This window comes from Aspergillus candidus (assembly GCF_002847045.1).
Source record: "Aspergillus candidus strain CBS 102.13 unplaced genomic scaffold BDW47scaffold_10, whole genome shotgun sequence".
Taxonomy (NCBI): Eukaryota; Fungi; Ascomycota; class Eurotiomycetes; order Eurotiales; family Aspergillaceae; genus Aspergillus; species Aspergillus candidus.
This window is the reverse complement of record NW_020194015.1, coordinates 36,477-64,393: the sequence shown is the minus strand read 5'-3', so window position 1 is coordinate 64,393 and position 27,917 is coordinate 36,477. Positions and strand designations below refer to the sequence as shown.

Below are 27,917 nucleotides of genomic sequence, written 5' to 3'. Positions count from 1 at the left end.
GAACGCTCCCGAGTTGGTCCAGCATGAAAACACCATGGTTACATTCATGATCTTTTACTTTTTTCTTACTTCATCCCTTTTGTAGATACATTTTCGTCTCGGTTGTTCATCGGCCTTCTATCACCGGGATTGGACGGTCCATGAGTGAGAATCATGGCTGATATGTTTGTTTCACTTAGAGTTTCCCTTGTCTTTCCCTTGTTTCTTCAATTCTCAATTCCCGAAGTATAAATCTTCCAAATTAAAGGATAAAGAATGAATGAAGTCTAGACATTCCCCAAGGCAGCTGACCTGGACGGTCACTTGAGAGCGGGAACTAGGGTCGATCAGGGCCGTGCGTGGAATTTACACTTGTATGACTGTCATATCATTCTTTCTCTCCCATTGTATTTCCTTGATTCATTCATTGATCGGTATTGGCATTCATGCTGCATTCCTCATGGTTAGAGAGATAGCGAGCATTGCTTTCTCCCCCCATCTGTAGTATACAGCCAGCTCATCCCATACCACCCATCAACAAAGAATCAGTGGCAACACATCAAGCTTCCTCGGACTCAACCTACCCACCCACGCCAACCAGAGCAACATCAGCCTGGTGTTGAAATCTTCGCCCCCTCATTCGACACTTCTGCCTTATGCCAAGCAACTAGAGATGCACGGCTAGGAAAGTTAGATGCAAGTCATCAGCAGAGCATTTAGTTCGTCCGAAACTAATGTAACCGATAGAGGTGAGGACAGAAACCACAAAACAGAAAACAAGAAAACAAGAAAAACAAGGAAATGGGCAAAAGAAATAGAGAAATCCTGCCATGGGCTAACGGTGACTCAAGACTTGCATGGACTAGGCTGGGCTATTTGCTTGCCTTGATGGTTTGGGTTGGTCTGGGTTTACCTGTTTGGTCATGGTTGTGTGCGCCCGATGCAAGCGTTATCTGTCCAACCTAGAAGACAGGGAGAATTCATCTCCCCCGTCGAACTAACTAACGGTCTTTGATCCGGCCTGCCCAGTGACTCTCGATCGAAGTCCCTACCCACACAGTTAGACAAGCCGGCTAGACAGGCCAGCTGGATCTATCCGGGTCAACTCCTGCACGACCCTGCATAACCTACAGAACGAGAGGGTAGAGCAGACAAGCGTAAAACGCTAGACGCTAGCCCCGCTCTTGCAATCGGCTGACATATGTCCTCGCAATGCGGCAGGTTGGACGAGAGAAAGGAGAGAAAAGAGAAAAGGGAAAAGAGACAGCATTCGACTCTATACTCCTTCCCGCACATCTTCTTTCCCGTCCCTATGCAATTACCCGAGACAATCGCTCTCTTGCCGTTGGCAGCTGGACGACGTGCGACGAGGGCAGTGGGACGAGGACGGGCGGTATTCAAACCAACGTGCGACGACGACTCCACTGCTCTTTTTTTGTTTTTTTATCTTGAAGATTTGATTTTTTTTTTGCAATCGGTCACGGGCCATCAATTATCGTCTGAGCCGAGATCGGGTCTTGCGCGGTACATAGTTAGTACACAGTACATAACTAGTACAAGGCACCCTACTCGCATGCCGTGTGAGACGGACGACGACGTTCTCGATCTGAACCGCCCGTACTCCAAGACTTCTGCGTCCACGTCCCGTCGAAGACTTGTATCGCCTCTGAGGGTTCGTCTGTCGGATCGTCGGGGTGGACCTGGATGCGGATGGACCCGGTTAAGCGTTGCTTTAGCCAGCCATGCGAATGATTGTCGGGTGCAGGGGCCCAGCCGGTTTTGAGTCTGGGTCCACTTGTCTTGTGTCGAACGGCCATGTTGGATTTAGTATGGATGTCGGTTGTGATTGAGCAGTCTGGACTTGTCTGAAGAAGTGTTAAAGATTCCAGACGTGAACGGAACCTCCATTCCAAGGTGACAGATTGACGACAGAACCATCTACACAATGATATCAACCTTATTCAGCAGCATTCTGGAGTTGTCAGTCAAGTCAGATCAGTCCGGTATCTACCGACCCCTACCTCGGCACGAGCAGATCACCCCACAACCGGGTCTCCTGTCATATATCAGCCTATGGGATTTGATATTGAGTAGTTCGAACACCCGATCGGCTTGGATACCGTTGCTATGATGTTATCCCGAGTCAACCGGAGATATTCATCAGAGCCTGACGGGATCACCTCCATCCAACCAGATGAATGACGGAGGGATGAATGACGGAGGTAAGTATGAAGAAAACATCACGGTGCCATGGAAGACACCCAGTAACGATGTCAGTGTCGCCCCGTCGAAAGACGTGGGGTGTCCTCTCGGGATTAATCCCGAACCAGGCCATTGAACCAGGCCAGTGAACCGGACCAGCACGGCCATCATCATAAAGACAGAGGCATTGTCCGGTATGACATCGCGTTTGACAGCTGAAGTATCATGGTACAAGTGAGCGAAATGAGATCATGGCCCGAAGTTCCCTCTGGGGCGAATAGAGATGGGAGGCGAACGAGATCGTACGGTGGGTGCGCTGACATCATGACTGCTCAACAACCCAGGTCAGGTTGTTGGCTGATGACATCGATTGAACTAGTTGTGCCTCGCCATCAGCCTGCTGATATTTATCAACCAAATGATTATGGTCTCCTTTATTGAAAGAAAAGGAGTCACTCCTGTATTATTTTTCTGGTGGTTGTGTTGTTATTCTAAGGGGAGAGAGTGGGTTAGGTAATCATCAGGGTTTTTCTATCTTCTGTCTATTTTAAAAAAAAGGGTTAAAAAAAACCAATTGAACAAAAAATAGAAATAGAATAAAATAGGATAAAATAAAATAAGGATAAAAGTAAAAATCTAGCGTTTCATTTGGAGAAGTGGAGAACAGAACCAAGTAAGCGTACGAGTCGTCCGGTTTGGTGTTACCTGCTTTAGGACAGTCCCCGCAAATCATGCCAATCAGGGGTCTATACTATTGAATGTGGATTTAATGTTCTTTAATTAGTGGGTAGATATACAACCATATCTATAGAGGTGTAGATATATCTGGAGATAAAAAAAAAAAAAATACATAATCATCCAATGAAAAAGAATGAAGAAAGACCAAGAAAGAGAACACGAGAAAAGACAAGAAAAGTGGGAAAGAAAGAAGAAAAAAAAAGTACACGACAACGCTTGGCATCGAACATTCCATGGACTGCCGGCTCACCCGGACCCACTGTGAAGGTCAGCTGGAAGTCTGCTGTTTTCCGGTGGATCCTTCCTTCACTGTTGGACTCGCACCGGATCTGTCTTCACCAATTCATGATGACCACGATGATAACAACACGATAGGACACGAGACACAGGAGACTAGATTAGTAGATAATTAGGTATTACTGTATGTGTTAGATGATAACGTGATCAATTATAAAAAAAAGAATATCGAAACAAGGAAGAAAACCGGTTTAAAGAAGGAAGTCTAGATCCGCATGCAGAATCTGCTCGATCAGAAGGACCAACGCGCTGCTTTAGTCAGGGCCGGATTTGCTGTTTTGGGGCGACCCGTTAGATTCGCCGGTCTGGACTGAGGTCCGTGCTGATGACTCTTTCATCTTCTCTCTCTCTCTCTCTCTGTCTGTCCTTTTTAATCCTTTCTCCCCAGGTTTCGTTCTTCCTTCTCCTGCTCTGTCAAATCTTCTTCTCTCTCCATCTTTCTTCTGCAAATCATTCACCTCCACTGTATACTGATCCACACGTGATCTCCACCACTATACAACTCACTACAATCAACTCATCCTCACACATCACATCTACGATACTCGACACAACAATATATTATATATAAGATATATTCATACATCAACATATATATATATATATACATATATACATAATGGCCGTCCAAAAAATCATACCCAGAGCGGAACCTCCCTCCAACGCAAATAAACGCTGGCCCCCCATGGCCGACAAGACCTCTCTCCCCTTCCGCCTCACCACCCTCTCCAAGCAAAAGCTCGCCCGCGAGGCCACCGCTCCGGATCCGGACATCCGCCGCTGTCTCTGCCACTTCCGTCTGCACGTCATGTCCGTCGAGATGGCCCAGAAGGATATGACCACGCGTATCAACTCTTTCGATCTTGAGTCCGAGTCGGAGTCGGAGGATGAAGACGCTGGAAATCACAAGAAGAACTTCGTCAGCCGAATTCCCGCTGTACCGGAACCGGCTGCGAAGAAGGATGTTAGCCCGGAGAGTGATGCGGCTGATGCTGAGAAGGACTCGGCTATTCATGTTCACTTTGAGGTGTCGTTTGAGCAGTCTGCTGAGCAGACGGAGGAGCAGTCGGCCACCATTTCCAAGGAAAAGACCCAATCACAGCACCAGAGCCAACCCCAGAGCCAACCGTCGGGGAAGGAGTCTGATTCAGACGGCTTCATGGAGAAAGGGCGCACTTGTCTGGAGAAGACGAAGAATCTATGGCCGTCTCCAGGGCAGTGTCTGCCCATCCAGATCTCTGGGTAGTCTACTCTCCCCATTCAACCCTCGGACTACTCCTCACTCCTCTCACTCGACTACTTGCTCGACTGCATATATACCTCCGACTACTTTCTCGGCTCCTCCACTACCTACCTCTTGACTGCACCACACCTCAACTGTACACATTACAGACGGAAAAGTCGCAAAAGTACTATATTAATACGCGAATAATGAATAACGAATCACGACTGGATTAGCTCAGCTATACATTGACTAGAATATAATCATCTCAATATCAAATGCAAAGTAAACAATATCGTCTGGACCCGTACTCGAAGGAGTAGACTAGAGTCGCGTGACTCACAGGATTGTCTCCACAGGAGTACGTACTCTCCTTAGTCATGCGGATCGTCAGTCAGATGACCTTGGCTTATAGACCATTCCTAGTTAGTCTACTCCGTAGTTGGATGATCATTAATCAATCTGAAATAGAATATTAGAAACAAGAGTAATCAACAAGTTAATACGGAAGCAATAACAAGAAAAAAAAAGATTATTCCCTCCAATCATACTGCATCACCCGCACCACAAAGTCCGGCATCTCCCTGCCCACCACCAATCTCACCACTAATCTTATTACCAACAACGCCGCAGAAGTGATCAATCTCACCTCACCATCATGACTCTCACCACCATACTGTAGTAACCCCCCATCCACAAACCTCTTCCCCTCCACCACTTCCCCCCTTCCCCCCTCTGTTCCCCTACAGATATTGTCCAACCACCCCGCCACCCCAAGCACCACCGCCCCCCTAAACACCGAGAACAAGATCCCTTCCAACCCCACAAAAGCCCTAATCACCCGCTTCTCCACTCCCTTCGCCTCCTCAATCATCTCCGTGACAACAGCCGGCGGCGCCCCCGGTACCAGCAGGATATCGAAGTCCAGACGGGCCAGTAGCTGCGCGATAGCGTCTTCGTTGTTAACGTTGCTGTCGAGAACCACATCTGCTGTCACGTTCAGAGAATCTTTCCCCACGGGGATGCTCTGCGTGCGGGCTAGCGTGATGACGCTGAAAATGCGGTCTGGTTGGTCTGGGTTGTGGTTGTGGAGAGCGTGGGAGAGGACCTTCTAGGGGGCCGGTGAAGTCCAGGAGATCGGCGTTGGGGGTGGAGGAAGCCGATGTTGTGAGTTGGGCTCATCTTCCTTATCTATATGTAGGTATGTAGATATGTAGGTATGTATATGTAGGTGTGTATATGTAGGTGTGTATATGTGTGTCTATTGAAAGGACTCGTGTACGGCTCATGTCTGTCAGGAGTCAAGATATCGGAGTTATAGGATCAATATACCAGCTGAATTATACCCTCGTCTGTCCTACTCAACTACCTTACTTCCCCCCGTAGAACCCTCCAGATAAGACATCAGCATCCCCCTCATCCGCCACCAAAGCCACACCTCCTTAACAACCGTCCTATCACGGTGTCGAAACGTCCGCCCAACTTTCGCCTGCGTCTCAAACGCCAGCGACTCGCCCCGCGCAAACCGCTCCGCGTGCGCAATACACCGATCAATCGCCAGGTGCAAACACCGCGCATACAGCGTCTCCTCGCTGTCGTCCGCGCGCACCGTCGGCAACACCCGGTCGAGGATCCCCCCGCCGTCCAGCTCCGCCGTCAGCTGGTGCAGCGTCGCAGACACCTGGTCCAGCGCGCCGTCATACAACGCAAAGAAGATGCAATGGTTGCCTTTGTACTCCGGCAAATGTCCGATATGCAGGTTGATCATCAGCCCCGCCCGCTCCATCAGCTTGCGCCCGATGTACTTTGTTCCTGACACGATCGTCAGCTCGGGCTGCCACGTCTCGACGGCCTCCCACACCTGTCGGCAGTTGACGCTGTCGACGACTAAGTCCGGAGGGCTGGACTCATGCCCGCTCGGCACCAGCTGGCTGAAGTAGCGCGCGCGGTGCTCGTCATGCCCAGTGTAGTGTCGTCGTAGACTGTGGTACTTCATGTAGCAGGCGTCCACCACGCGCCGCTTCGCCACCAGCTGGCGCACCTGTCCGTCCGTCGTCTCTTGAATGCACCGGTACCCTGGCCGAAACGCCTGGTCCAGCCGATAGCGCAGATAACGATGCTGCGGGCCATCGCCACAGAGCAGCAACACCCGCGGTGCCACGCTGCCCTGCGGCGACCGCGCTCGATACGTCACCCCTGTGGTGTCCGGCTGCCGGAGTAGTCGGCCACGATCAGGATGGAAAAGCACATGGATGGGGTCCGCCTCCCCGTTCAACGCCCGCCACACAGCGCGCGCAATAGCCGGCGCCTGCGCGAACCCCCCGGTGTTGTTCCCCCCCGTGATGATCAGCTGGCCTCCGCTAGCGGTAGGGATCCTCTCGAATAGCCCCAGCCCGGTAGGTGTAAACGGCCGCACGCAGAACCGCCGCTGGCCCCCGGGGTACAAGCTGCCTTGGTCCTTCGCCGCGGCGTACCCCCGCGGGAAGTAAATCCGCGCCACCTCTTCCAGCTCTTGGTATAGCGCGAGCAGCTCGGGGTCGTCATGAGCCGGCCGGTCCAGCCCGATATAACCATACCCCCCGCCGAACATCAGGATGTCCTCGCCGGTGACCTCGTCCTTGGCAATCGTGACGTTGATGTCTTCGACGAGGTGCGCCCGCCGGTGGATCTTCACCGAGTGCGCCAGTCGCGGCTCGACGTTGGGTATCTGCAGCCACACCCCCAACACGCCCTGCACGAGGTTCTCGCTGGCTGTTCCTTGAAGCATTCGATTCCCCGTCACGCCGGGACTCACGACGAAGTGGTCCGCTGTCAGCAACCCCCGCTGCGATGCTAATGCCGTCACCGCACCGCTACCATCCCGCTGGATGCGCTCCACCTCGCAGTCCCAGATGAACTCGCCTCCGAGATCTGATATCCGACCCACCAACCGCCTCGCAAACGGGTGGATGTTCACCGTGAACCCATCCACCATGATAGCACCCGCCAGTTGATCTGCCTCAGCAGCGGACGCAAAACCAGGATTCTGACTCAGGAACCCCTCCATCGACATCCTCGCCCTCAACGCACCCAACCGCCCATTCAACCCCACAGCAGCATCACACGCTGCCTTCTCGGCATACAATCTGAGAATATCCCTCCTCAACTCAACCCCTTCGAACAATGTTTCCTCTTGATCCAGATACTCCTCCCACAGTCTCCCCGCCTCGCGGTTCACCGCGTAAATATCCTCTCGAAACGCACACGCCATCCAAGACGGAACGCCCTCAAAGGCCTCTACCCAGCTCCTCTCCGCCGCGCAGAACCTCCTCGGATCCTTGACGCTCCACCCCCCTGCACGCACACCCCGTCGGAAAACAGCTCGCATGTCCCTGTAGATGACACTGCCTTTTTCGTTGTAGTTGTCTGCTTCGGAGTGCGTGTACATCCGTGCGTTGCCCCCTCCGTGTGTGATGCCTAGTCGGGCCCAGTCTGTGTTGTTGCTGCTTGTTGTTGTGGTTGGCGCTGCTGGTGTTTGGAGGGTGGGGTCAGGGCCCGAGTCGATGAGTGTTACTTTTGTGCCTCGTGCGGCGAGATATTCTGCTGTGAGGAGGTTCACGATGCCGGTGCCGACGAGGATGACCGTCTTTTTGTGGTTGGTGTCTTCGTTTGCGTTCTGGGCTGGTGGAGTGGAAGGGGAGAAGTGCGCACGTCCTTGAGCGTAGAGTTTCTCTGCTGCGCGGAGGATTCTCTCTTTCTCCTTCTGATCATTCTCATCACCATTTTTTTCTTCGTGTGTCCCCGTATGTAACACCGCACACTCTGCAACGCTGGCAACAACAAGCCTCCCCCCAGCAAGCTCCCTCAACTGCGCTACCCATCTCCCATCATCATCATCATCATCACCGTCGTTATGATCAACGAGAAGCAGCGCCTTCGGCATCGAGGGAACCCTCTCCACCCACCTGCTGAGCAAGTCGGGAGTGACTTCTTCGCCGTGGCAGATCCATACGTCTGGGGAATGGGGGCCTGTCAGTGCGGTGAGGATGTTGGTGGTGTCATCTGGGTCGAGGATCTGCGCGTAGGATGGTATGCCGGGGAGGGATTGGAAGGTTTCTGGGGTGGTCGTTATGAGGAATTTCATGTTGGTATTGGTTGGAGGAGTGTGATGTGGTTGATGGGTAGGGTTTTGGGGAGCTGTCTGTATATAGATAGCTCTTATATAGAAATGGATATGTGTGTTCAGAGTTATATACCTACCTACCTACCTACTATAATAACACTATCCAGCCCTACTAGTCAAGATCTACCAGTAGTATATCGACTAGAGAAAATCTCCGAAACCAACCCCCAACCCTCATCCCCATTCTTGGCACTGTCAGCAGCCTGATTCATCCTGCAGACAAACACTTTCATTTGCCTGGCTTTGTGGACTACATCTGCAGTGTTACTTTTATTTACTTACTCTGACTTACTCTGTGGAAGCAGGAGGCAGGCAGATAGCTGCAGTGCCGGCCCAGTCCGTCCAATCCGTCCAGTCCGGTTATACTAAGCGGAAGTGGGTTGATTTCCGTATAGCCAGGAAGTCAGTAAGTCGGTCTCTGCACGTCTGTTTGCTCATGGCAATCACAATGCTGTCTGTCTGGCTGGCTGGCTGGTTTTGGTTGCTGGGTGCTAGCTGCTGGCTAGATTGCTGGCTGAATGCACTCAGGCCGTTTGCTTCGATGTGGAGAAGGGGTGTTATTGGACGGACGCTATTTGGAGCGGCGTGTGCGAGGTTGGCTGGTTCTGTGAATTGGGAAGACCACACTGCATGGTTCATGTTGCTACATGCCTACATACCTACCTGCTTGTATAGGATAGGACAGGACAGGATAGTATAGTAGTACTTGCATACATGCTACTGCAGCAGCAGCGGCAGCAATAGGTAGATTTAATTGAATGCCACGGGATATAGCCGGCGACTCAGCCAGCCAAAGCAGCTTCATTGTTCCGTGTGTTGTGACCAAGGTCAGTAGACAGTCGAGGCTGCGATACTGTATGTATGCATGATGTTGTTTGATGGTATCTTTAGATTGAGAGGTAAATGAACCAAGGTGGAGGAAGTTGATGGTAGAAAGAATAAAATCATGCTCAGCAAGATGCCATGGCCCATAACGGTCTGATCAATATCGTAGTAAACCAGACACTCACACTCGACAGCTATTATTCACTATTAAGCTCATTTAAGCAGCAGCTACATCCTACATCAAGCAGACACTAATGTAGGTGACGTGTACTCGGACTGGCCGTCGCATGCAGCGTTAATCCATTCATCTCGTCCATCTGCCTGTCCAACCGCAAACACAACATAATCCTAAATGTAAACCAATACCTCTACTACGGATTACGGAGTACTCCGCATCAGATTTATGTGTTTGGTTCTTTCTGGCCGCTCTTCTCTCGGCTTGAAAAAAAAAAAGGGTTGCTAACTTGTAATCTGTCTGCAGGATTAGGGCTCACGGTTACTACCTGCATACTCACGGAGCAAAATGCACGATACCATGATATTTACCCTTGTTGTAGTATGTGAGCGATGTGTTGCCTGGATCTAGCAGAGCACTACTGGTTTTTCGAATTTCTTGTGCTCTATTCGACGCCGAGACTCACAGGACGGACATTATGGAAAGTAGCATTTCCCAATTTGTCGAGAACATTGGATTTCGACTCGCTGTATACAGACAGCTCTGCATAATTGACGCTTCCATTGACTTATCAATAATGGATAAATCGTAGGGCTGGAAAGCTATCTCCTTCTACTCTGTTAGGTGTCTGATTTCTTCAGTCTGGCCAGGCTTTGCCGACAATGTCACACTGACCGTCGCGTAATAGATAAGTCCATGGATAACACAGGGAGCCAGCTGCGCCATCGAAGATGCTGCAGTCTTAACAAACTTGTTACTTGGTTCTTTGAAGAAAGATGGGGAGGGCGTCTCAACTATCAGATCATGACGTCCGTGATGTGTTCCGCAGGTTCGAAAGCATGACTAGGCCTCGAGTCTCGAGAATCTGCAAGGCTGGAATGTATCTGGCGGATTCCAGTGCGAAGGATAATATGTTTACCAGGTCCCTGTGGAACGTCTTCTCCTTCTTTGGCGAGGACATTCTTTCCTATCATGGCAGCAAGTATATCACTGGGGTTCCAGTTCTTGGCTTTCTGAAAAGCCCGGAGGATAGTGCTCTGCGGCCTCGAAGCTGGGGGGTCTCTTGGTTATATCTGGCTGCTTTTGCGATGTCTGCTATTTTGATTTGTATCTTTGTGCTGGTGCTTTGAGTGGAGTGGTTATAGTTTTGTTGCTTAGATCATGGGACCACTAGACAGACAGTAATAGACATTAGACAGACAGTAATAGACACGCAACTCATACCATCATGGTACCACCTAACATACACTTCTACTATATAATAGACCACACATCATATCCATTCTCGCAGGGTACGGAGTAGAATCCATACTTCATTATCATAGTCATTACTCGAACTCCAACTTCAAGTTCAACCCATTTATCACATACATCTATCTATAACCCAACATCATCATCCTCCCACCCCAGCTGCTCGTAGATCGACTTCTCCGGCGTCATGGGTACGATCGATGATGTGCCCATCCCAGTTACACTCTTTCGGACTGGCGTTCCTGGCGGTGCGGCTCGTGTCTTGACTGGTGTACCTGCTGACTCCGGTCTCGTCTTAACCGGTGTTCCTGCAGGCTCAGTCCTCGTCTTGACCGGTGTTCCCATCGGCTCAGTACTCATCTTAACCGGCGTCTCTTTAACTGGCGTCCCAACCAAGACATCCCTCCCCCCCGTCCCAGGAATACCCATCGGAGCAGCCACCCTCGGCGGCGTCTCCAACACAGAAGCCATCTTCGCCGTCGTCGTCCCTGTCCCCGTCCCCATAGCCATAGCTGAGCCCAGACCCGGCCGTCCAGACCTATCCACATACCGCGCCGAGACGGGCGTGGAAGGCGCCACCACGTCCGTAGACCGCGGGACAGGTCGGCGAGGGACACGGAAGAGGTTCCCCGTTCCGGTTCCGGTTCCTGAGAAACTGGGGGATTGCTCTGTTTGGGATGATGGTTGGGGGGCTTTTCGCCGTAACGGCGTCTCTTGGATGCTGTTCGATGTGTTGGAGATGGATATTGAGGGGATGGAGAGGGCGTAGGTGTTGGTTCGGGGGGCTGAGCCGGGGACGATGACTGCGTCTGGGTCGGCGTCTGGGTCTGCGTCGGAGTCGAAGGGGGAGGATGGAGATTGTCCTGCTGGCTGTTTGAGCGTGCGGGAAGGACGACGTGTGAGTGTGCGCGGTGCGGCGGGCTGGGTTTGCATGTCGATGTTGGTATCCCGTTTTCGGTTCTTGCTCGGTGTAGCCGCGACTTGCACGCCCTGGCCGAGTGGGTTGCGGACGGGATTCTTCGGCTTCCTGCCACTGGCAGTGCGCTTGTCCGCATCGCTGGCGATGTCCTTTGCGACGAGCTGACGATTGGGCTTGCGGAGGGCGGAGATAGCAGCGTCGAGCTCTTTCTTCTGGTCCGCGAGGAGCTGCACCTTTCGGAGCTTGGACTCGTGCTGGCGCGCCACCGCGTTGAGGTCCACTTCGCGGTTTTCGGCCCGCTTCGCCTTTTGGATCCCGCCGCGTGCGCTGGTGCTGAGGATGGGAAGAAGGGGTTCTATGGATTCATTGCGCCGCGCGTCGACCTGGGATGGTGCTGTGTTGGTTCTGTTCAGTGAGGGTGGTGCGGGTGTTCGTCCTTGTGAGGTTGTCTGTGTGTCGGTGTGGACGCGCTGGAATGACCGGCGTGGGTGCTTGTGGGGTGCATGGCGGTCGCCGCCGGGACCCGGGGGTGCCTTTTTGGCGGGTGGCTTCGTAGGCGACGTGCTCGACACGCCCAGCTTACGGGTGATCGACTTGCATTTGTCTGGCAAGCGGGCAGCGTAGAACGGGATGATGACCTCGGTGCAGAAGTCGCGCACGGCGTCGCTCTCGACCTTTTTGCCGGCCAGATTGGTCTGGTTCTTGGCCGAGTCGGCGACTACCGTGTCCTCGAAGCTGACGGCATGCCAGATGCACAGTCGGTCGAGGTGGAGCTCGAGCATGACGGCCAGATCCTGGGGTTTTTTGGTTTTCGTTGCGGGGGGCGGTTCTGCGGCGTCGTCGCGAGGTTTCTTCGCTTCCTCGGCCTCCAGGGCCAAGGTCTCTAGGATGAGGAGGATCTGCAACTGGGTTTCTCGCAGTCGTAGATCAGCAACGTGTTTCTTCACCTCTGTGTCGCGAGACGTCTCGATCAGGACGCCTTGCTCCCCGAACGCGCGGTCCTTCCACCATCGGTGGACGAACTTCTCTTCCTCCGGGTACAGCCCGTTCTTGCCTAGCTTCTTCTTCCGGGGCTTGCGCTTTTTGCCAGACGGCGCGACGTCGCCGTCCGAAACGCTGAGCAGCGCGTCTCGAATGCTCGTCGGGAGCGTCTCACGATATTTGTGGTCCATCTTCTTGGCGGCCAGGATCGCCTCCCGGTAGAAGGCGATGAGATCAGCAGGAGCAGCAGGCTGGAAAGCCGCCCGACAGCGAGCCAACGGACCCTTGGCGAAATACGCAACAGACGTCTTGGAGACATACAGCGCCTGCAGGTACTGCTCCCGCAGGCCATCCAGCAGATCCTGCGGCGCCAGCTGCGGATCGACCCCGCCAAGCGCCTGCGCCTCCAGCTCCGGCCCCGTCAACGTCTGGAGATCAGGCTCGGCGCTCGGCGCTGACCCCAGCTGCGGCACCGCAGACTGCGCCCTGCTCTCAGGCACACCTACTGGCGTTACGCCATCCCGTACGCGGTGCCCATCGTCGACACCGCCGAAGACAACCGAGACGCCCGGCCTAGCCCGCGCTCCCTCCTCCTCGACACTGCGCACTGGATCCTCCACCTGCGCCAGCTGCCACCACTCTGCGCTATCGCACACACCCGCAGACACGCGCGTGGGGTCATCGAGCGAGGCGGCCGACACGGCGTTCCCCCCCTTCACCACATGTATATCGCGCTCGTGTACGCCCCGCGCTAATTTCGAGAGCGCGTAGATCCCCCGCTTCACCCGTTCCACTGCATATAGCGAGTCGTCGGACGTCAATCGCACGGCGAGTACGGCGGGGTCTGTGTCCGGGTGCGCCTCGAGGGTGGGGATGTCCGCGACGAAGAGGCTCCCTAGATGGTTTTGCGAGAGGGCGGGGCTGACGTCTAGCCAGGAGAAGGGGAGTCGCGAGCGGGGTATCCGGGCGATGGGTTCTAGGACGAAGGGGTCGTCGGAGAGGGACGCGCCGTGGGCCTGTAGATTCTGTTAGTTGCGGTGCGGCAATAAAGTGAGTTGCACATTAAGGGGACTAAATATGCAAGTCAGCGCAGAATGGGGATATTGTATACCCGAATACGGATAGCCTGATCCTCCCAATCCCCAGGACTATGGCATATCTTGCGCTTCTTGAGGGGCGGGGCGGGGAGGTGGTTGAGGGGGATGGTCTCGAGGACGCTGGCGGATCCACGCGAGGCCATGGACGCGTTGCTTAGATGATCATTATGTCTCCGGATGACCGTAAGGATATGCAACTCGACAGATGGGGTGAAGTAAGAATAACCCCGGGTATAATTGTGATTTGAGTGGAGTATAGTAGGTATAGTGGGTTGGAAAGAGAAAGGATGGACTAGTTATGGCGTGGAGGAGAACGCGGTCAGGGCTTGGCGTCACGCGTTTACTTTTATAGTTCACTCCACAGCCATTCGGTGTCTTTTCTATTTTTTCACTTGATTTCTATTCATTACTCAATACCATGCAATCTCGAATGATTCTCTTATTGTATTGGCTTTTGTTTCACGTTCAGTCAGAAAGACCATAAAGGATAAGTATCATTTGAACCCCCCGATAAGAAGAGATCTAACACTGATCTACAGTGGAATAAGAATCAGCTACACACTACATTGTATCAAAGTATATAATCCAATATCATTATTCTATATGGCTAATGTTTAGATTAGCACATCCGTGACCGGCGAACCGATCACGAAAAGGGCCTCAGTGGTTTGCCTCCTTGGAAAAAAAGGCAACCCCAGACCATATGTTGAAATCTCTCGCTCCCTGAAACGCCGAAACATCCTTCCCAGGAAAAAGTGGTATCATGTTGAATTTATCCTCGCCGAACCCGTTCTCCGGCAGGCGACCATGCAAATATTAAACAAACATCTTGAAAATGAGGAGATGGCTTTTTTCTTTTTGTAGACGTGTCTATGCTCGTGCTTTGAGTTGTTGAAAACAAAGCAAAATCATACATTCGTTAAAAAAACACTGGCATCAGGTCACCCGAAACAGGCGGCCGCACCCGTTGGGGGACGACGCGCTTAAAAGTTGAGGGCCTTGGGCTTCTCCCAGGAGAAGCTCTGGTTGGTGAAGTGGCCGTTCTTGGCGGTTTGGTAGTAGATGGGCTTGGCCAGATCCAGGGACTTGACGATGACACCGGGGCGGAGGTCGAAGTTGTTGCGGATGATCTCGACGAGCTCCTCGGAGCTCTTCTGCGAGGTGCCGTAGGTCTCGACGAAGACGGACAGGGGCTCGGCGACACCGATGGCGTAGGACAGCTGGACGAGGGCGCGGCGGGCCAGGCCGGCGTTGACCAGGGACTTGGCGATCCAGCGGGCGACGTAGGCGGCGGAGCGGTCGACCTTGGAGTAGTCCTTGCCGGAGAAGGCACCACCACCGTGGGCACCCCAGCCACCGTAGGTGTCGACGATGATCTTACGGCCGGTCAGACCGGCATCACCCTGGGGGCCACCGATGACGAAGCGGCCGGAGGGCTGGATGTGGTAGACGGTGCGGTCGTCCAGCAGGTTGGCGGGGACCACCTTCTTGATGATCTTCTCCTTGATGACGGCGCGCAGCTCCTCGGTGGAGACGTCGTCACTGTGCTGGGCGGAGACGACGACGGTGTCGACGCGCAGGGGCTTGACGCCACCGTTGTCGTGGGCGTACTCGATGGTGACCTGGGTCTTGGTGTCGGGGCGCAACCAGGGGATGGAGCCGTCGACGCGGGCCTCCTTCATGGCGCTGTTCAGCTTGTGGGAGAGCAGGACGGTGAGGGGCAGCAGCTCGGGGGTCTCGTCGGTGGCATAACCGAACATGATACCCTGGTCACCGGCACCCAGCTTGTCGAGGGCCTCCTCGTAGTGCAGACCCTGGGCGATATCGGGGGACTGCTGCTCAATGGCGACCAAGACGTTGCAGGTCTTGTAGTCGAAGCCCTTCTCGGAGGCATCGTAGCCGATGTCCTTGATGGCACCACGGATGATCTTCTGGTAGTCCAGACGGGCTTGGGTGGTGATTTCACCGAAGACCATGATCATGCCTATCACACAGGGTTAGTTCAGAGTTCAATTGACACCTAGATATAAAAACAGAACATACCGGTCTTGGTAGCAGTCTCACAAGCAACCTATTGTCGGACAGATTAGCAAGGAACAGGTGGCAGAAACACGCCTAGTTACGCAAGGGCGAGAGAAGGGGAGATCAGGGGAAAATTCGATCAGGATCGGTTTCCGTACCTTGGAGAGGGGGTCCTCCGCCAGACAGGCATCGAGGATGGCATCGGAGACCTGATCACTGTGATTGTTAGATATGATACAGAGTGAAGTCGACTGGTGTCTAGAGAAGAAGAGACATACGCGATCTTATCGGGGTGACCCTCACCGACAGACTCGGAGGTGAAGAGGAAAGTGCCGGCCTTAGGCCCGTTGGAAACGCTACCCATTGTGAGAGGAGGAATTAGGATTAGGAATTGAGTGGGAGGAGAGTATAGGATAGGAAGGATGGAAGATGGAGGATGGAGGATGAAAGAAGTGAAAAGGAGGGGAGAGAGAGAGAGAGGAGGGGGTTAAATGAAGAGGGGCTGGTGGGTTTAGAGGAGAAAAGAAAAAGAGAGCGAAGAGAAAGAGGGGGAAAAAAGGACGGAAAGAAGAGAAATGAAGAGGGGAAAAAGAAGAGAGAAGAAGAAAAAAGAGGGGCGGTGATGGATGCACCAATCACAGCCACTCAATCGGCTCCCCGATGGCGCCATTGGGGCGTTCCTCCGAGCGGTGGCCCGTGGCAGAAAACCCATTCTGCCGGCTCACGTAAGCCGTGATCCGCCGTCTTTCTCAGGTTGCTTTTGCGTTGCTTTTGGCTTTGCTGACCATGAGTACAGACGACCTCGTTCTTACGTCGTTTGATTGGTGAATCTCGTGTGAATAAGACCTGACGCTGTCAGACAAATATCCTTCTGAGCAAGAAAGGGAAAGAAAAAAAAAAGATCTCTCCAATCGGACTGGTCGAAGCTCAGCCAGCGGGCCCCACGTTCATCACCGACTACCGAAAACTTCCAACCGACGACCGGACTCGAGACGTCCCCCTTCCACCGACGACGACGACGAAAATAACCCCAACATGTCGAAATTTGGCGTCCTAGTCATGGGCCCGGCCGGCGCCGGCAAAACCACTTTCTGCAACGCCATGATCCAACACCTCCAAACCACCCGCCGCAGTTGCTTCTACGTGAACCTGGACCCCGCCGCCGAGACATTCAACTACGAGCCGGACCTAGACATCCGGGAGCTGATCACGCTGGAAGACGTCATGGAGGAGATGGGGCTCGGTCCGAACGGGGGTCTCATCTACTGCTTCGAGTTCCTGCTGCAGAACCTGGACTTCCTGTCTGAGGCGATCGACCCGCTTTCCGAGGAATACCTGATTATCATCGACATGCCGGGGCAAATCGAGCTGTATACGCACGTGCCGCTGCTGCCGTCGTTGGTGAACTTCTTATCCCGCGCGGGTCCGCTCAACGTTAATCTTTGCGCGGCGTATCTGCTGGAGAGTACCTTTGTGGTGGACAAGGCGAAGTTCTTTGCGGGCACGCTGAGCGCCATGTCTGCGATGTTGATGCTGGAGATGCCGCATGTGAATATCCTGACGAAGATGGATCAGGTGCGCGATATGGTCTCGCGGAAGGAGATGCGGCGGTTTACGAATGTGGACGTGCAGTCGTTGCAGGATGCGGAGGAGGCGCCGGTGGGGGATGAGGAGGAGGCGGAGACGGGGACGGAAGACCCCTCGGCGGCGAAGACGGTCATGAGCGGGAGGTCGTTCCAGCGGTTGAACCGGGCCGTGGCGCAGTTGATTGATGACTTTAGCATGGTGTCGTTTTTGCAGCTCGAGGTGCAGGACGAGGATAGTGTCGCTGCTGTGTTGAGCCATATCGACGATGCGATCCAGTATCACGAGGCGCAGGAGCCGCGCGAGCCGGGTGACGAGCATGATATTGACTATGAGGATACGGAGTGAGGGGGGTTCTTTCTGTGAAGACTCTTTTACGACCTATCATACAGCTCTCGGTAGCTTTGATACATGCGCGCATGGTCTACCGATCAGGACAAGCGACGCAGTCCGCTCACTCCGAGCTCACCATCAGCATCAGCTCCGACCTCGCTCAGCTCTCAACCAGCGTCCTCGACTCGGAGACAGCTTCCCAGAGGGGGCAGTCTGTCTCCAACTCCAAAGCAGATTACTCCACACTAATAACTAGTAATGATAGTAATGACATTATGCAGTCGTATCAACATGATCATAGCTCAACCGGGATAAACATAAGTAACAGCCAAGCAACCAAAACAACCAAAACAACCCCAAACAGAAGACGCAAAAAGAACCACTCAATCAGTAATCAACTAAACAGCCCCTTCCTCGAATACCCACCCCCAGAACCCGACGAAGACGCCCCCCCAGAAGAAGTTGAAGAAGAACCCCCCCTCCCCCCCTCCATCCCCTCCCAAAACCCATCCACAAACCCCCCCAACGCACCCAACACCCAACCGACATCCCTCCCCGTCTGCACCAACCCCACCGAATAAACATAATACCCGCTTGCGAAGATGGCACCCCACCACAGTACCCTCAGCACCAGACGCACCCAGAAGAGCACCACCCGGCGGGCATAATCCAGGACCTTGAGCGAGATGTATAAGATGGCGACGAGGACAAGGACGGAGACGTAGTCTGGGCAGGAGGAGGCGAGGAGTTTCGAGATCGGGTCGATCATGTAGGGATTGAGGTAGGTTTCGCGGAGGGTGGTCAGGTGGGTTGTTATCGTGGGGGACATGATTGTTGGGAGGGTGAGGGGGAGGGCGAGGGTGGTGAGGTTTTTGAGGAGCGGGTGGTTTAGTGGGAGGGTTGTTGTAGCTTGGGTGAGGAGCGTTTGGATGTTTTCTGGTGGTTTGGGGGGTTAGTTTGGTGGTGTTTTGTTGTTTGTTTGGGGGTTGGTGTTGATCTGTGGGGTGGATTACCTGGGAGATAGTCCATTTTGTGAACTGACTTTGACGTGGACTCGTTATGGGTAGTGGATAATATATGTGTGTGTATATTTGCACTGCAGTGGAAGAGAGGAGAAGAAACAACGGGAGACAGACAGAAGATCAAAAGTGTCTCATCTACAAGTCGACAAAGAATCGACAAAGCGAGATGAAGGAATGACAAGTGTTTGTTTGTCTGGGATGCGACAGCGTCAGCCAAGATCCGAGGTCAAAACAGCCGGAAACAAACCAGTCAAACTCTGGATAGATAAGCCAACATACTGATCGCTCCGTTTACATCGAGGTCGCGACACCTACACTCAAGATATCCTTATACTGAATACTGATAATGACAATTAGAATTAAAGACAATCACCTCGTGACAGTCATATATACAGATCAACCATCTCCTACATACAAGCCGTCAAAATGCCCCCACAGGTCTGCAAACGAAAATCAATAACTCCAATCCAGCGCCGTGGTATAGTATAGGATACATGCAAAGGTGGTGGTGATAGTATTATACGGATTCTAGCCCATCAAGGCCTGGAATGCTTTGCGCTCGGCTTCGATCTCCGCTTGGAGGCGGCGGGTTTGGCGGAGGGCGTGGTCACTGGTTCGGTTAGTATACTGATCAAAAGTGAAGGGAATCAAGGGTGGGGAACATACCGATCAGACTGCAACTCAGCCACGTCGATCTGCGCGCGGTTCATCCGGCCCACAACCTCCGACATCTCGACGTCGGCATCCCGCAGAAGCTTCTCCAGCTCCTTGACGCGGCGCTCAAGCGTCTCAGCCTGGACGACCCGCTCCAGCGGCACGCCGTCGCCGCTGGTGGTCTTGTCCAGACGAGGCGAGCGCGCCCCGAACGGCGAGTGCGGCGGGATAGGCGACAGGCCCATCGGGCTGCGGGCGCCGTTCTTCATGCGCATCAGCTGCGCGCTGTGCGTCTCCTCCATCTGGCTGATCTCTTCCTCGTGGCGCGCCATCTCTTCCTCCGAGTACTGCTGCGCCAGCAACAGCGTGTCCTCCAGCTCCTTCAGCCGCGCCTGCATCTCGTTGATCCGCGACGCCGACAGCTGCTGGTCCTTCTCGCCCTTGCCGATCGCGTCCGCGAGCCGGCTGCGCAGCGAGCTGTTCGTCGCGAGCTGCTTCTGCACGTGGCGTGCGAGGTCATCCGTGCGGCCGAGCGACGCCGCGAGCGGGCTGCTCGCGTCTTGCGGCGACTGCGCCATGCTGGCCTCGGCGTGCTCCCGGTCCGCCTGGAGCTGCGCGTACGCGGACTCCAGCGACGACGAGGTAGCCGTCACGGCGGCGAAGCCTTCGCGCTCGCCGTCGAGCTCCGCGGGCAGGTTGATGTCGTGCTCCTGCAGCAGAACCCGCAGGGAGGCAGTCTCCTGCTCCGCGCGGTCGAGGTCCATCTTGAGACCGCCGAGGCCCTTCTCACACTGCCATTTCTGGTTGAGGGCGTCTTCGGCCCGCCCGCGCAGGTGGTTGACTTCCTCGCGGAGGTTGCGCACCTCGCGCTCGTAGCCCAGCCGGCGCGGCGAGCCCGACTGCTGCGCGCGGGCCAGCTCCTGCTCCATGGCCCGCGAACGCTTCTCGTACTGGCGGGCTTCGTGAGCCTGGCGGTCGACCAGGCGGCGCAGGGCCTCGTGGAGCGCGTTGCGCTGCGCTTCGATGTCTTCGACGCGCTCGGCAAGGTCCCGCGTGTCGCGTTCCTTGCCGGACACGGAGTTCGACCGGGACAGCGAGCCGGAGCGCGAGAGCCCCGACGGGCCGTTGGGCTTCGAGTGCATCCGCGCCAGGGAGCTGGAGCGGGAGAGTCCCAGCCCAGAGGCGCGCCGGTTGGGCGCGCCTTCTTCCTCGGCGATGGACGCAAAACGGGTCCCGTGCAGCTGGGCCAGCGAGGCATTCTCGATCTTCAACGCTTCAATCTCTTCCAGCAGCCGCTGCACTTCTGCGGGGTCGGAGGTCCCGCCGCCGCCGCCGCCACCTTGGCGGAGGATGTCGCGCTCGTTGCGGATCTGCTCCAGCTCAACCCGCATGGCGGTGAGCAGGTCTTCGAAGTTGTCTTTGATCTGCCGTTCTTCGCCCAGCTTTCGCCGCGTCGCGTCCAACGCGGCTTCAATCTCCCGGGTTTTCGAGGACAGATCGGAGAATTCGACTCGCTCGCGTCGAAGCTGTGATGAACATGTCAATGGAGGAGAGGGTAGAGAAGAGGAGGGAAGGGAAGTACCTGATGCACTTGGGATTCGAGGATATGGATGTGCGACTCAGTGGCCGCCCGGCGCGCTCGTTCTTCTTGCCACCGCTGGGTGAGGTCGGTCTTGAGCTGCGCGCGCTCCTGCTCCGCGGCGCGGCGGAACTTTTCCAGATCGTCGGCCCGGCCATCGTAGGCATACCGGATGGAGCTGGACCCCGAGTCCGAGAAGTAATCGCTCGTTCGGCGGTGGCTGGGCGTGTCCATGGGCATGTCCGACTGGAGCCGTTCGACCAGGTCTTCCAGCTCCATCTCCCGCCGAATGGAGCCGGCCAGCTCGGAGCTGATCTCGCGCAGTTCACTCTCGAGCTCGGTCACGTGGGCGTTGGAGGCGGACCCCAGCGCGCCAGCGCTGCTCAGCGAACCGTTGCGACCCTGCACGGGCCGATTGTCAAAGGGGATGGTGGTGGAGGGCGTGATGGCGTAGGAGCCACTCGGGAGCGAGGGAGGCATGGGGGAGTGTAGTGGGGATCGACCGGCGTCGGAGATCTCGGTGCTGGACGACTCGCCGCCGGGGGAGGAGGCGCCTCGAAAACCAAAGAAGGAACTGATCTTATGGCCGGGGGTTTTGGGTTGTTTGGCGTCCACCACGCTACTCGACATGGACCGACCGGTGGCGCCGATGTGGAGAGGGGGCGGACGGTGCGAGTTGGCGGGGGGATGTAAGCCCATGGTGGTGGCTCTCTTAGGGGTCGAGGAGCGGAGGACGGGGATGAAGGGTTCGCTGACGAGACGACTGTGCACCGGCGTCCCATTCGAGAACTGGGAACTATACTCGCGGCCGTGCTCGTCTTCTCCCGCGCCCGGGAACGGCGTCGAGGTGTCTATTCGAAGCGGGCCCGTGGATTGACCACCGCGGAAGAATCTAGGGGGTGATAAACGTGGGATTAGCTTTGACGCCGGGAAATTGACTACCGGAGACTCCATCCCACGCTCCAACTCCAGTATGAGGGGGTGGAACACCCCGGGTGACAAAGAAAAGGAGTATGGGACGAAAGAACAAAGGGGGGTTCAAACCACATACCTATTCTGGCCCCCGGGAACAAAGGCGGAGGAACCGTCCTGTCCAGCAGGAGAGAGGAAAGCGCCAGAAGCAGAGGAGGGGAAACGACGATGAGGGTCTGGTGGCGAACCATGAGAGACCGAGACAGACGGGGCCGCAGGAGTGTCGTCTCCGTCCGAGGATGGGAAGGAGGAGATAGTCGACGACCGATGATGAGAGGTAGGGGAGTTCACAGGGGCCACATTCTGGGGCAGCGGTTTCCTGCGCACGAGGGAATCAGAGCTAGGAGGCGAGATCGCAGACGGGAGCGGAGGATCGGTTGAAGAAAAGGCGGACGGAGAAGGATGCAGAGGAGGAAGAGAAGGAGTTGGCCCAGGCTCAGGGACGGCGGATCCTTGACACTGTCGATGATAGGCGGCTGCACTTGACAGGGTCGTCGTAGTGGTGTTAATAGTGGCCGCTGGAGGAGTCGTCGTCGTCGTCGTCTTGGTCGGCGACGATAGTGATAAGCCTTCAGGAGCAGGCGGAGAAGCCCAGCCCGGGGCCATAGCAGCGATTGGCCGTGATTGGCGTAGTATAGCTAGTAAAAATTATAAAAAAATAATAATCAAATAATAAAAACAATAAAATAATAATATTGGGAAGGTTCAAACTTCGAAGCGCAACAGAAACGGGAAGAGGAGGGCGGATCAGAAACAGTCGTTGGTCAATGAGCGCTGGATCGACACCACCCTCATGGTTGGCTGAGGAGCCTTGACTCCTTGAAGCACGGGCCGAGAGGGGGAAAGGGAAGGAATGACACGCGCTGGATGGAGAATTAGGGGGTTTGGAGAAGCCAGTTAGGGTGAGGGTTGGTAGGATTGGTAGGATTGGCAGGGAGAGAAACTCAGGGGTCGGGTTATCTCTTGGCTTTGGGACGGGGAGAGTGGATGATTGTCGCAAATAAGGATCTAGGATGGAGTAGGTAGTACCCTGGATAATACCCTGGATACTTCCTCCGTTAGTTAGTGCGATGAGGGAGAGGGAGAGACGGGCGAAAAGGAGAGGAAGGATTAGCGGTTCGAAGGGGAACAGACATTGCCTTAATTGGGGAAAAGTGGGGCTGTCTAAGGGACGAGTGGAGATGCAGAGTCCGACGACGACTACGAGTACGTATCTAGTCAGGGAACAGATTCCAAGAGGCAGGGATGTTGGCTGCTTTCATGACTTGAAGAAAGAAACAGTAGCGCGAGGGGAGTCGGAGGGACGAGAATAGGATAGACGGGAATAGCATCAGGAGGCTGACGGACAAACAACCCTAACCGCCCGCGTACCAATGTGAAACATAGCCCGCAGTGGATGCGATTATTGGTGCTATATATGGATACTGTGGTGAACAGTCCAGGATAAAAGATAGAGGAAGGACAAAGGAAATCAAAGAGCAATCATGACTCCTGAATCTGTCCTTGGATATTGACTCCGATAGTCCTGGTCGACCCCACCAATAGCTAATATATAGCAGACCAGAACAGTATAGATCGTCCATCTCCACGATAATATGCCTGCACCTACATCCTTCAGGGCTTGGACTCTGCGCTCATGTTGGATATATCTCTATAAATATAAATCAATAAATAAATAAATACCAAAAAATATAATCAAACTGTCAAACCAGCACATGCCATCTCCAAATAGATCCTCATTTCATCTCATGACACAATTCTCCGCCGAACCCCCAGATCATGTCACTAGTCTAGGCTCTATAGTTAGCACTGCATATGTGTGAGGAGTGTCCTTAGATCCATACTCTGCCCTCCCAGCCTGGACCACAAAGAGGCCTAACCGACGACTTGCTAATATAGGAATTTATTTGAGAATTATAGATCTATGCAGTCTGTTTTTAGAACTCAATATTGACAAAGTTAGTGACTCTCAGGATCTTGATATATAATATGAGATATAGGACTCCCGCGCGGCCACTATACCGCTCGGCCAAAAGGGTGTCATAGACCAACTCTGCCGAGTTGGTCATGAATAGGTATTTTGTACAAGTACATGGGGAGTTTTAGAACCTATTTGTTGTCATGCTTAGATATTACTCTCCCTCAGTATCGTCAATCTTTCTCTAATCTGACTGAATCTCCTGATCCGTTCATCAATCATGTCTTCATCAACAAAGTACGGTCCAGACATGGTCCTCATTCTGCAGCCAATGTTCACCACGGCCCTTCTATACTGTTCTCGGAAAGGCTCCCTCTCCGCGCGGCATACTTCCTCGTGGCTTGCGCAGCAGTGTACTGGCAGTATACGGTCATCAATGGAAATATTGCAAGTATGGCGTCTAGAGCGGGTGTAGTGATGCAGCACGCCAGCACAAACCCTCACTCAGCATCATTCCACCATGGAACTACTCTGACCTTTCACGCCACAGGCCCCGTCCAAGTTTGGGCCATCCGCGCCACTCTTTTAAGGTGACGCTTGAGCGGTCGCTCTCTTCATTTGTGTTCGTTGCCTGGGCCAGGCCTTGAAGGAGATGATGGCGGATCTTCCAATGATATCAGTGGGCTTATGTACTTGCACCTAGTTACTTCACGGGTGCTGGGCCTATGGACCGGTTATTGTGGGCAGATTTCGGCATAACTAACAAATACTCTACTTCAACAATGCTCGGCCGAGTAGACACGAGTGAATTCGACGTCGACCACAAGGTCAGTCCGTGATTTCAGGGCTTTCTCGCGTCCTACTGTCCAGTTTCTGATAATGCCAGTTGGTTATCGTGGCTGGGGCCTCGAAGGGGTTAGGGCGCGCACTGTCGCTGGAGCTCGTCCGCCGGGGTAAGATCTCCTTACACGACATGCCCCAGGCGCCCACGTTACTATTATTGCGCGCCATATACCAGCCCTCGAGGAGACCAGGGAGCTTATGGAGAGTAACAAGCGGCGCGTTTACCAGCGCATCGAAGCAACAAATTTAGATCTCGTTGATTCGCAAATGGTATGTATGCGGGTCAAGAGCGCTCACACTTATTATATGACTCTTGACAAAAAAATCTTTCGTCAACCTACTTACTTATGCTACAGGTCAACAACTACATCAATAACCTCGAAAACGTCCCCCCCCCCCCCCCCCCCCCCCACCCAATCTTTTGCGTCCCAGGAGGCACAAGCGAAGCAGATCGAATTCTTCGTCAACATCACAGCTGATTCCATCCGGAGCTGCATGGACAAGAACTTCATGTCCTCCACTTTCATCGCCCACGCTGTCATGAAGCGGTGGATTGCAGACTCGAGCAGCTGTCGTGGGGGCGGTAATCATAGCTCCAATCCCCATCGCCATCTCATGTTCACTGCTTCTACGGCTGCCTTGGTTGCCGTCCCGGGGTACGCGGTATATGCCCCTGCTAAAGCAGCGATCCGGGCGTTGGCGGATATTCTGCGAATGGAGGCGCTGATGTACGAGTCAACCGTGTCGATTCGCATTCACTGCTCGTTTCCAGGGACGATATACACGGAGAGCTTTTACGAAGAGCAAGAGAAAACGCCAGGGCTCTGTAAGCATATCGAGGGCCCTGTGGAAGACGGTGGGGGGCAGTCTGCTGGGGAGATTGTGAGCGGGATACATACTGTCGGGTTTGGATTCTGAGAGGCACCTGATCATGACGGATCTGCTGACGAGGTGTCTTTTGCGTACTATGCGTGGCTCAAGCCCGTCTGGCTCTTTTTTTGTGGACTCGGCGCTTGGGTTTGCGTGGTGGTTGGTTTGGCCGATCGTACGGAGATACTTTGATAGGGTGACTGCTCGCTTTGGGAAGAGGAAGCAGAGCTAGTAGTTTGTGGGAGAGATGTGTCATGATTCTTATTTCGCGGGAAGCATAGGAGGCATACACGTTCCTATCCTTCTCTATGAAACGACTATCATGTCATTACCTAACCATACACTACATGCAGAGCTTTAAACACACATTAATATCATCGAGTACTTATAGAAGCATAACTAACGCTCCAACGCAAGCCCTTGCATCCCTGTTTCGCAACTACCCGTCCCGCAGCAACAGCCCAGCCAGCCTTCAAACGGGTTATCTGATGATTGAGTTGTTTGTTCCGCCAGCAACGGTTTCATCCCTTTGCTTAATGCAGTTTTTCCCTTTGCTTAATGCAGCCTTTGCTTGAATGTAGACGTACAACAGCTGTTACAAGCCGGTGTAGCCGTTTTGGGGAGATCCAGGATTCATACCTTATGTAGTTTCAGCTGGTGTGCATGTTGTTGCAGTGTGGTGCTTCCGCGGATTTGTACTTTCGATGATTGGTCGGTGGATAGGGCTAGATTAGGGTTGTTGCATATTGTTGAAGGGATTGATTAGTAGGGCTTTTGTCTTTGGAGGTTGAGGAATATATATACGACGGGGGACGTTGGTTGGTTATATTGGACATTGAAAGACAGATGACCTGCTATATATACTACGGTTTGAGGTAGACCTGTTCTGGGTTGATAGTGGGCAGCTATCTGGTGCTGATAGATAGATATATACTTTAGTTTCGTAGATTTAGACTGCCGATTGGATGATGTGGGCAATAACAGACCATACAATCCCTTGGTCCTCTACTGAATACGCAAGCTGTATAACAAGGTCCGGCCCCTTGTGTGACACCACGGCGGCGTTACTGGGGTAATGACATGGGGGTAGAGGGTACGCAGGTCCCTGTAACGAGCCATGCGAGGGGTCTAGTCTCCTGGGGAACGGGTGGTACTGTCACTTAGTAGACTGTGTACTACTACTATCCTTGGATTTGTGAAGATGGTAGGACGGGATGATGGTGAGAAGCTGATGCTGTGGGTGAGCGATGGTGATAGTAGGTAGGGTTGCTTCAGGTGAGATGCGTTGAGGCTGGAAGAGAGTTTGTGGAGGATGCAAGGTGTTGATTGAGTTTGGTGGGGTGTATGGAGTTGAAATGTGTAGATGGATAGATTAGGGACTAGTTTGGTGATAGTCGTGGCATGGCATGGTGGATGAACTGAGTTAGTCGATACCTTGATGGTCTATTGGCTTCAGAGTTGGGTAGGGATGTTTATTGATTGACAATAAATCCCTTGATTGGTGAATCTAGGTTCAAAGATGGTTCCTGTTGTGGTCTTGACTATTCTACATTGCTGTCAGTTGTTAGAGAGGATTATTTGATCTGGCAAGAGTATGTTGATATGCGATAGGATAACCTTCAGATAAGTCTTATCGATATGATCCATCTATCCAGGAGAATTAAGCTCTCTTGAGTCCTGACGAGTGGCGAACCTTGTAACCGATATAGACTACCGGAAGCTGAGAACCATGGTCCAGTTCCATAAGCATGATAGTTAGTTCCTTGGTTGGCTTGAATCAGCCGAATTGCTGAATTCTGAATTGGTAGAGTCGGTGAGTTCAGTTGCCAGCGCATTGAATGGAATGAAGTATCCTGCATAATGCCATCAGTCCTACCTAGGTAGTAAGGTACTCCGTATGCTTGATACCTTGATATCAATGCAGAGACAACTCGGACGAATGAAGAGGGATGAACCTCCAGGGTTTGATGAGGATCGACTGCCCCAGACGCTTTAGCAGCTTCTTGTGCCGGGTGATGAAACAGTGGTTCTTCCCCTTATTATTCTGTTAGCATGATCTTTTAGCCTCTCCTACTCTATAGTATTCCTCTTGACTCGAATTATATCCAGGTGCAGCGGTGTTCGACCGAGGAGCCACGTTGCCTGGATAACTAGATATACCTAGACTCTTGATCCTGGCATTGATCCATTCCCTGATCCCAAGTAGACCGGGTCATGGATCGTGTTCTATAATTATCCAGATAATCTCTAAATAAATTACAATCCTCATCGC

General features: G+C 53.5%; 9 protein-coding genes across 9 annotated transcripts; 4 read left to right on the top strand and 5 right to left on the bottom strand.

Moving 5' to 3' along the window:
- Positions 1–984: 984 nt before the first annotated feature.
- BDW47DRAFT_4138 (uncharacterized protein) lies at positions 985–1,931 on the top strand. Its single transcript, XM_024818961.1, has 3 exons — positions 985–993; positions 1,074–1,806; positions 1,862–1,931. Exon 2 carries the CDS (start codon positions 1,181–1,183, stop codon positions 1,760–1,762), a length of 582 nt encoding a protein of 193 aa, XP_024673957.1. The 5' UTR covers positions 985–993; positions 1,074–1,180; the 3' UTR covers positions 1,763–1,806; positions 1,862–1,931.
- Positions 1,932–3,479: 1,548 nt separating this feature from the next.
- Positions 3,480–4,733, top strand: BDW47DRAFT_101972 (uncharacterized protein). The gene has a single exon (XM_024811762.1). The coding sequence runs from the start codon at positions 3,836–3,838 to the stop codon at positions 4,460–4,462; it is 627 nt and encodes a 208-aa protein (XP_024673956.1). The 5' UTR covers positions 3,480–3,835; the 3' UTR covers positions 4,463–4,733.
- Positions 4,734–5,181: 448 nt separating this feature from the next.
- On the bottom strand, positions 5,182–8,561 carry BDW47DRAFT_123897 (FAD dependent oxidoreductase-domain-containing protein; the record flags this gene model as incomplete). Its single annotated transcript, XM_024816148.1, has 3 exons — positions 5,182–5,229; positions 5,280–5,549; positions 5,877–8,561. 3 exons carry the CDS (start codon positions 8,559–8,561, stop codon positions 5,182–5,184), a joined length of 3,003 nt encoding a protein of 1,000 aa, XP_024673955.1.
- A 2,416-nt stretch (positions 8,562–10,977) lies between these two features.
- BDW47DRAFT_123896 (uncharacterized protein) lies at positions 10,978–13,991 on the bottom strand (the record flags this gene model as incomplete). Its single annotated transcript, XM_024816147.1, has 2 exons — positions 10,978–13,767; positions 13,863–13,991. 2 exons carry the CDS (start codon positions 13,989–13,991, stop codon positions 10,978–10,980), a joined length of 2,919 nt encoding a protein of 972 aa, XP_024673954.1.
- A 428-nt stretch (positions 13,992–14,419) lies between these two features.
- On the bottom strand, positions 14,420–16,426 carry BDW47DRAFT_101965 (S-adenosylmethionine synthetase). Its single transcript, XM_024811761.1, has 4 exons — positions 16,149–16,426; positions 16,029–16,086; positions 15,892–15,919; positions 14,420–15,832 (listed from the first exon to the last, which is right to left on the bottom strand). The coding sequence occupies exons 1-4, from the start codon at positions 16,232–16,234 to the stop codon at positions 14,832–14,834; spliced, it is 1,173 nt and encodes a 390-aa protein (XP_024673953.1). The 5' UTR covers positions 16,235–16,426; the 3' UTR covers positions 14,420–14,831.
- Positions 16,427–16,665: 239 nt separating this feature from the next.
- BDW47DRAFT_101964 (putative signal sequence-binding GTPase GPN3) lies at positions 16,666–18,028 on the top strand. The gene has a single exon (XM_024811760.1). It carries the CDS (start codon positions 16,906–16,908, stop codon positions 17,800–17,802), a length of 897 nt encoding a protein of 298 aa, XP_024673952.1. The 5' UTR covers positions 16,666–16,905; the 3' UTR covers positions 17,803–18,028.
- A 153-nt stretch (positions 18,029–18,181) lies between these two features.
- On the bottom strand, positions 18,182–18,816 carry BDW47DRAFT_123893 (Apq12 family protein; the record flags this gene model as incomplete). The annotated part of the gene is made up of 2 exons (XM_024816146.1): positions 18,182–18,723; positions 18,801–18,816. 2 exons carry the CDS (start codon positions 18,814–18,816, stop codon positions 18,182–18,184), a joined length of 558 nt encoding a protein of 185 aa, XP_024673951.1.
- Positions 18,817–19,337: 521 nt separating this feature from the next.
- On the bottom strand, positions 19,338–22,620 carry BDW47DRAFT_123892 (uncharacterized protein; the record flags this gene model as incomplete). The annotated part of the gene is made up of 4 exons (XM_024816145.1): positions 19,338–19,419; positions 19,476–20,989; positions 21,046–21,934; positions 22,094–22,620. 4 exons carry the CDS (start codon positions 22,618–22,620, stop codon positions 19,338–19,340), a joined length of 3,012 nt encoding a protein of 1,003 aa, XP_024673950.1.
- Positions 22,621–24,714: 2,094 nt separating this feature from the next.
- Positions 24,715–25,693, top strand: BDW47DRAFT_123891 (uncharacterized protein; the record flags this gene model as incomplete). Its single annotated transcript, XM_024816144.1, has 4 exons — positions 24,715–24,759; positions 24,819–24,885; positions 24,951–25,045; positions 25,208–25,693. The coding sequence occupies 4 exons, from the start codon at positions 24,715–24,717 to the stop codon at positions 25,691–25,693; spliced, it is 693 nt and encodes a 230-aa protein (XP_024673949.1).
- Between the last annotated feature and the right edge of the window lie 2,224 nt (positions 25,694–27,917).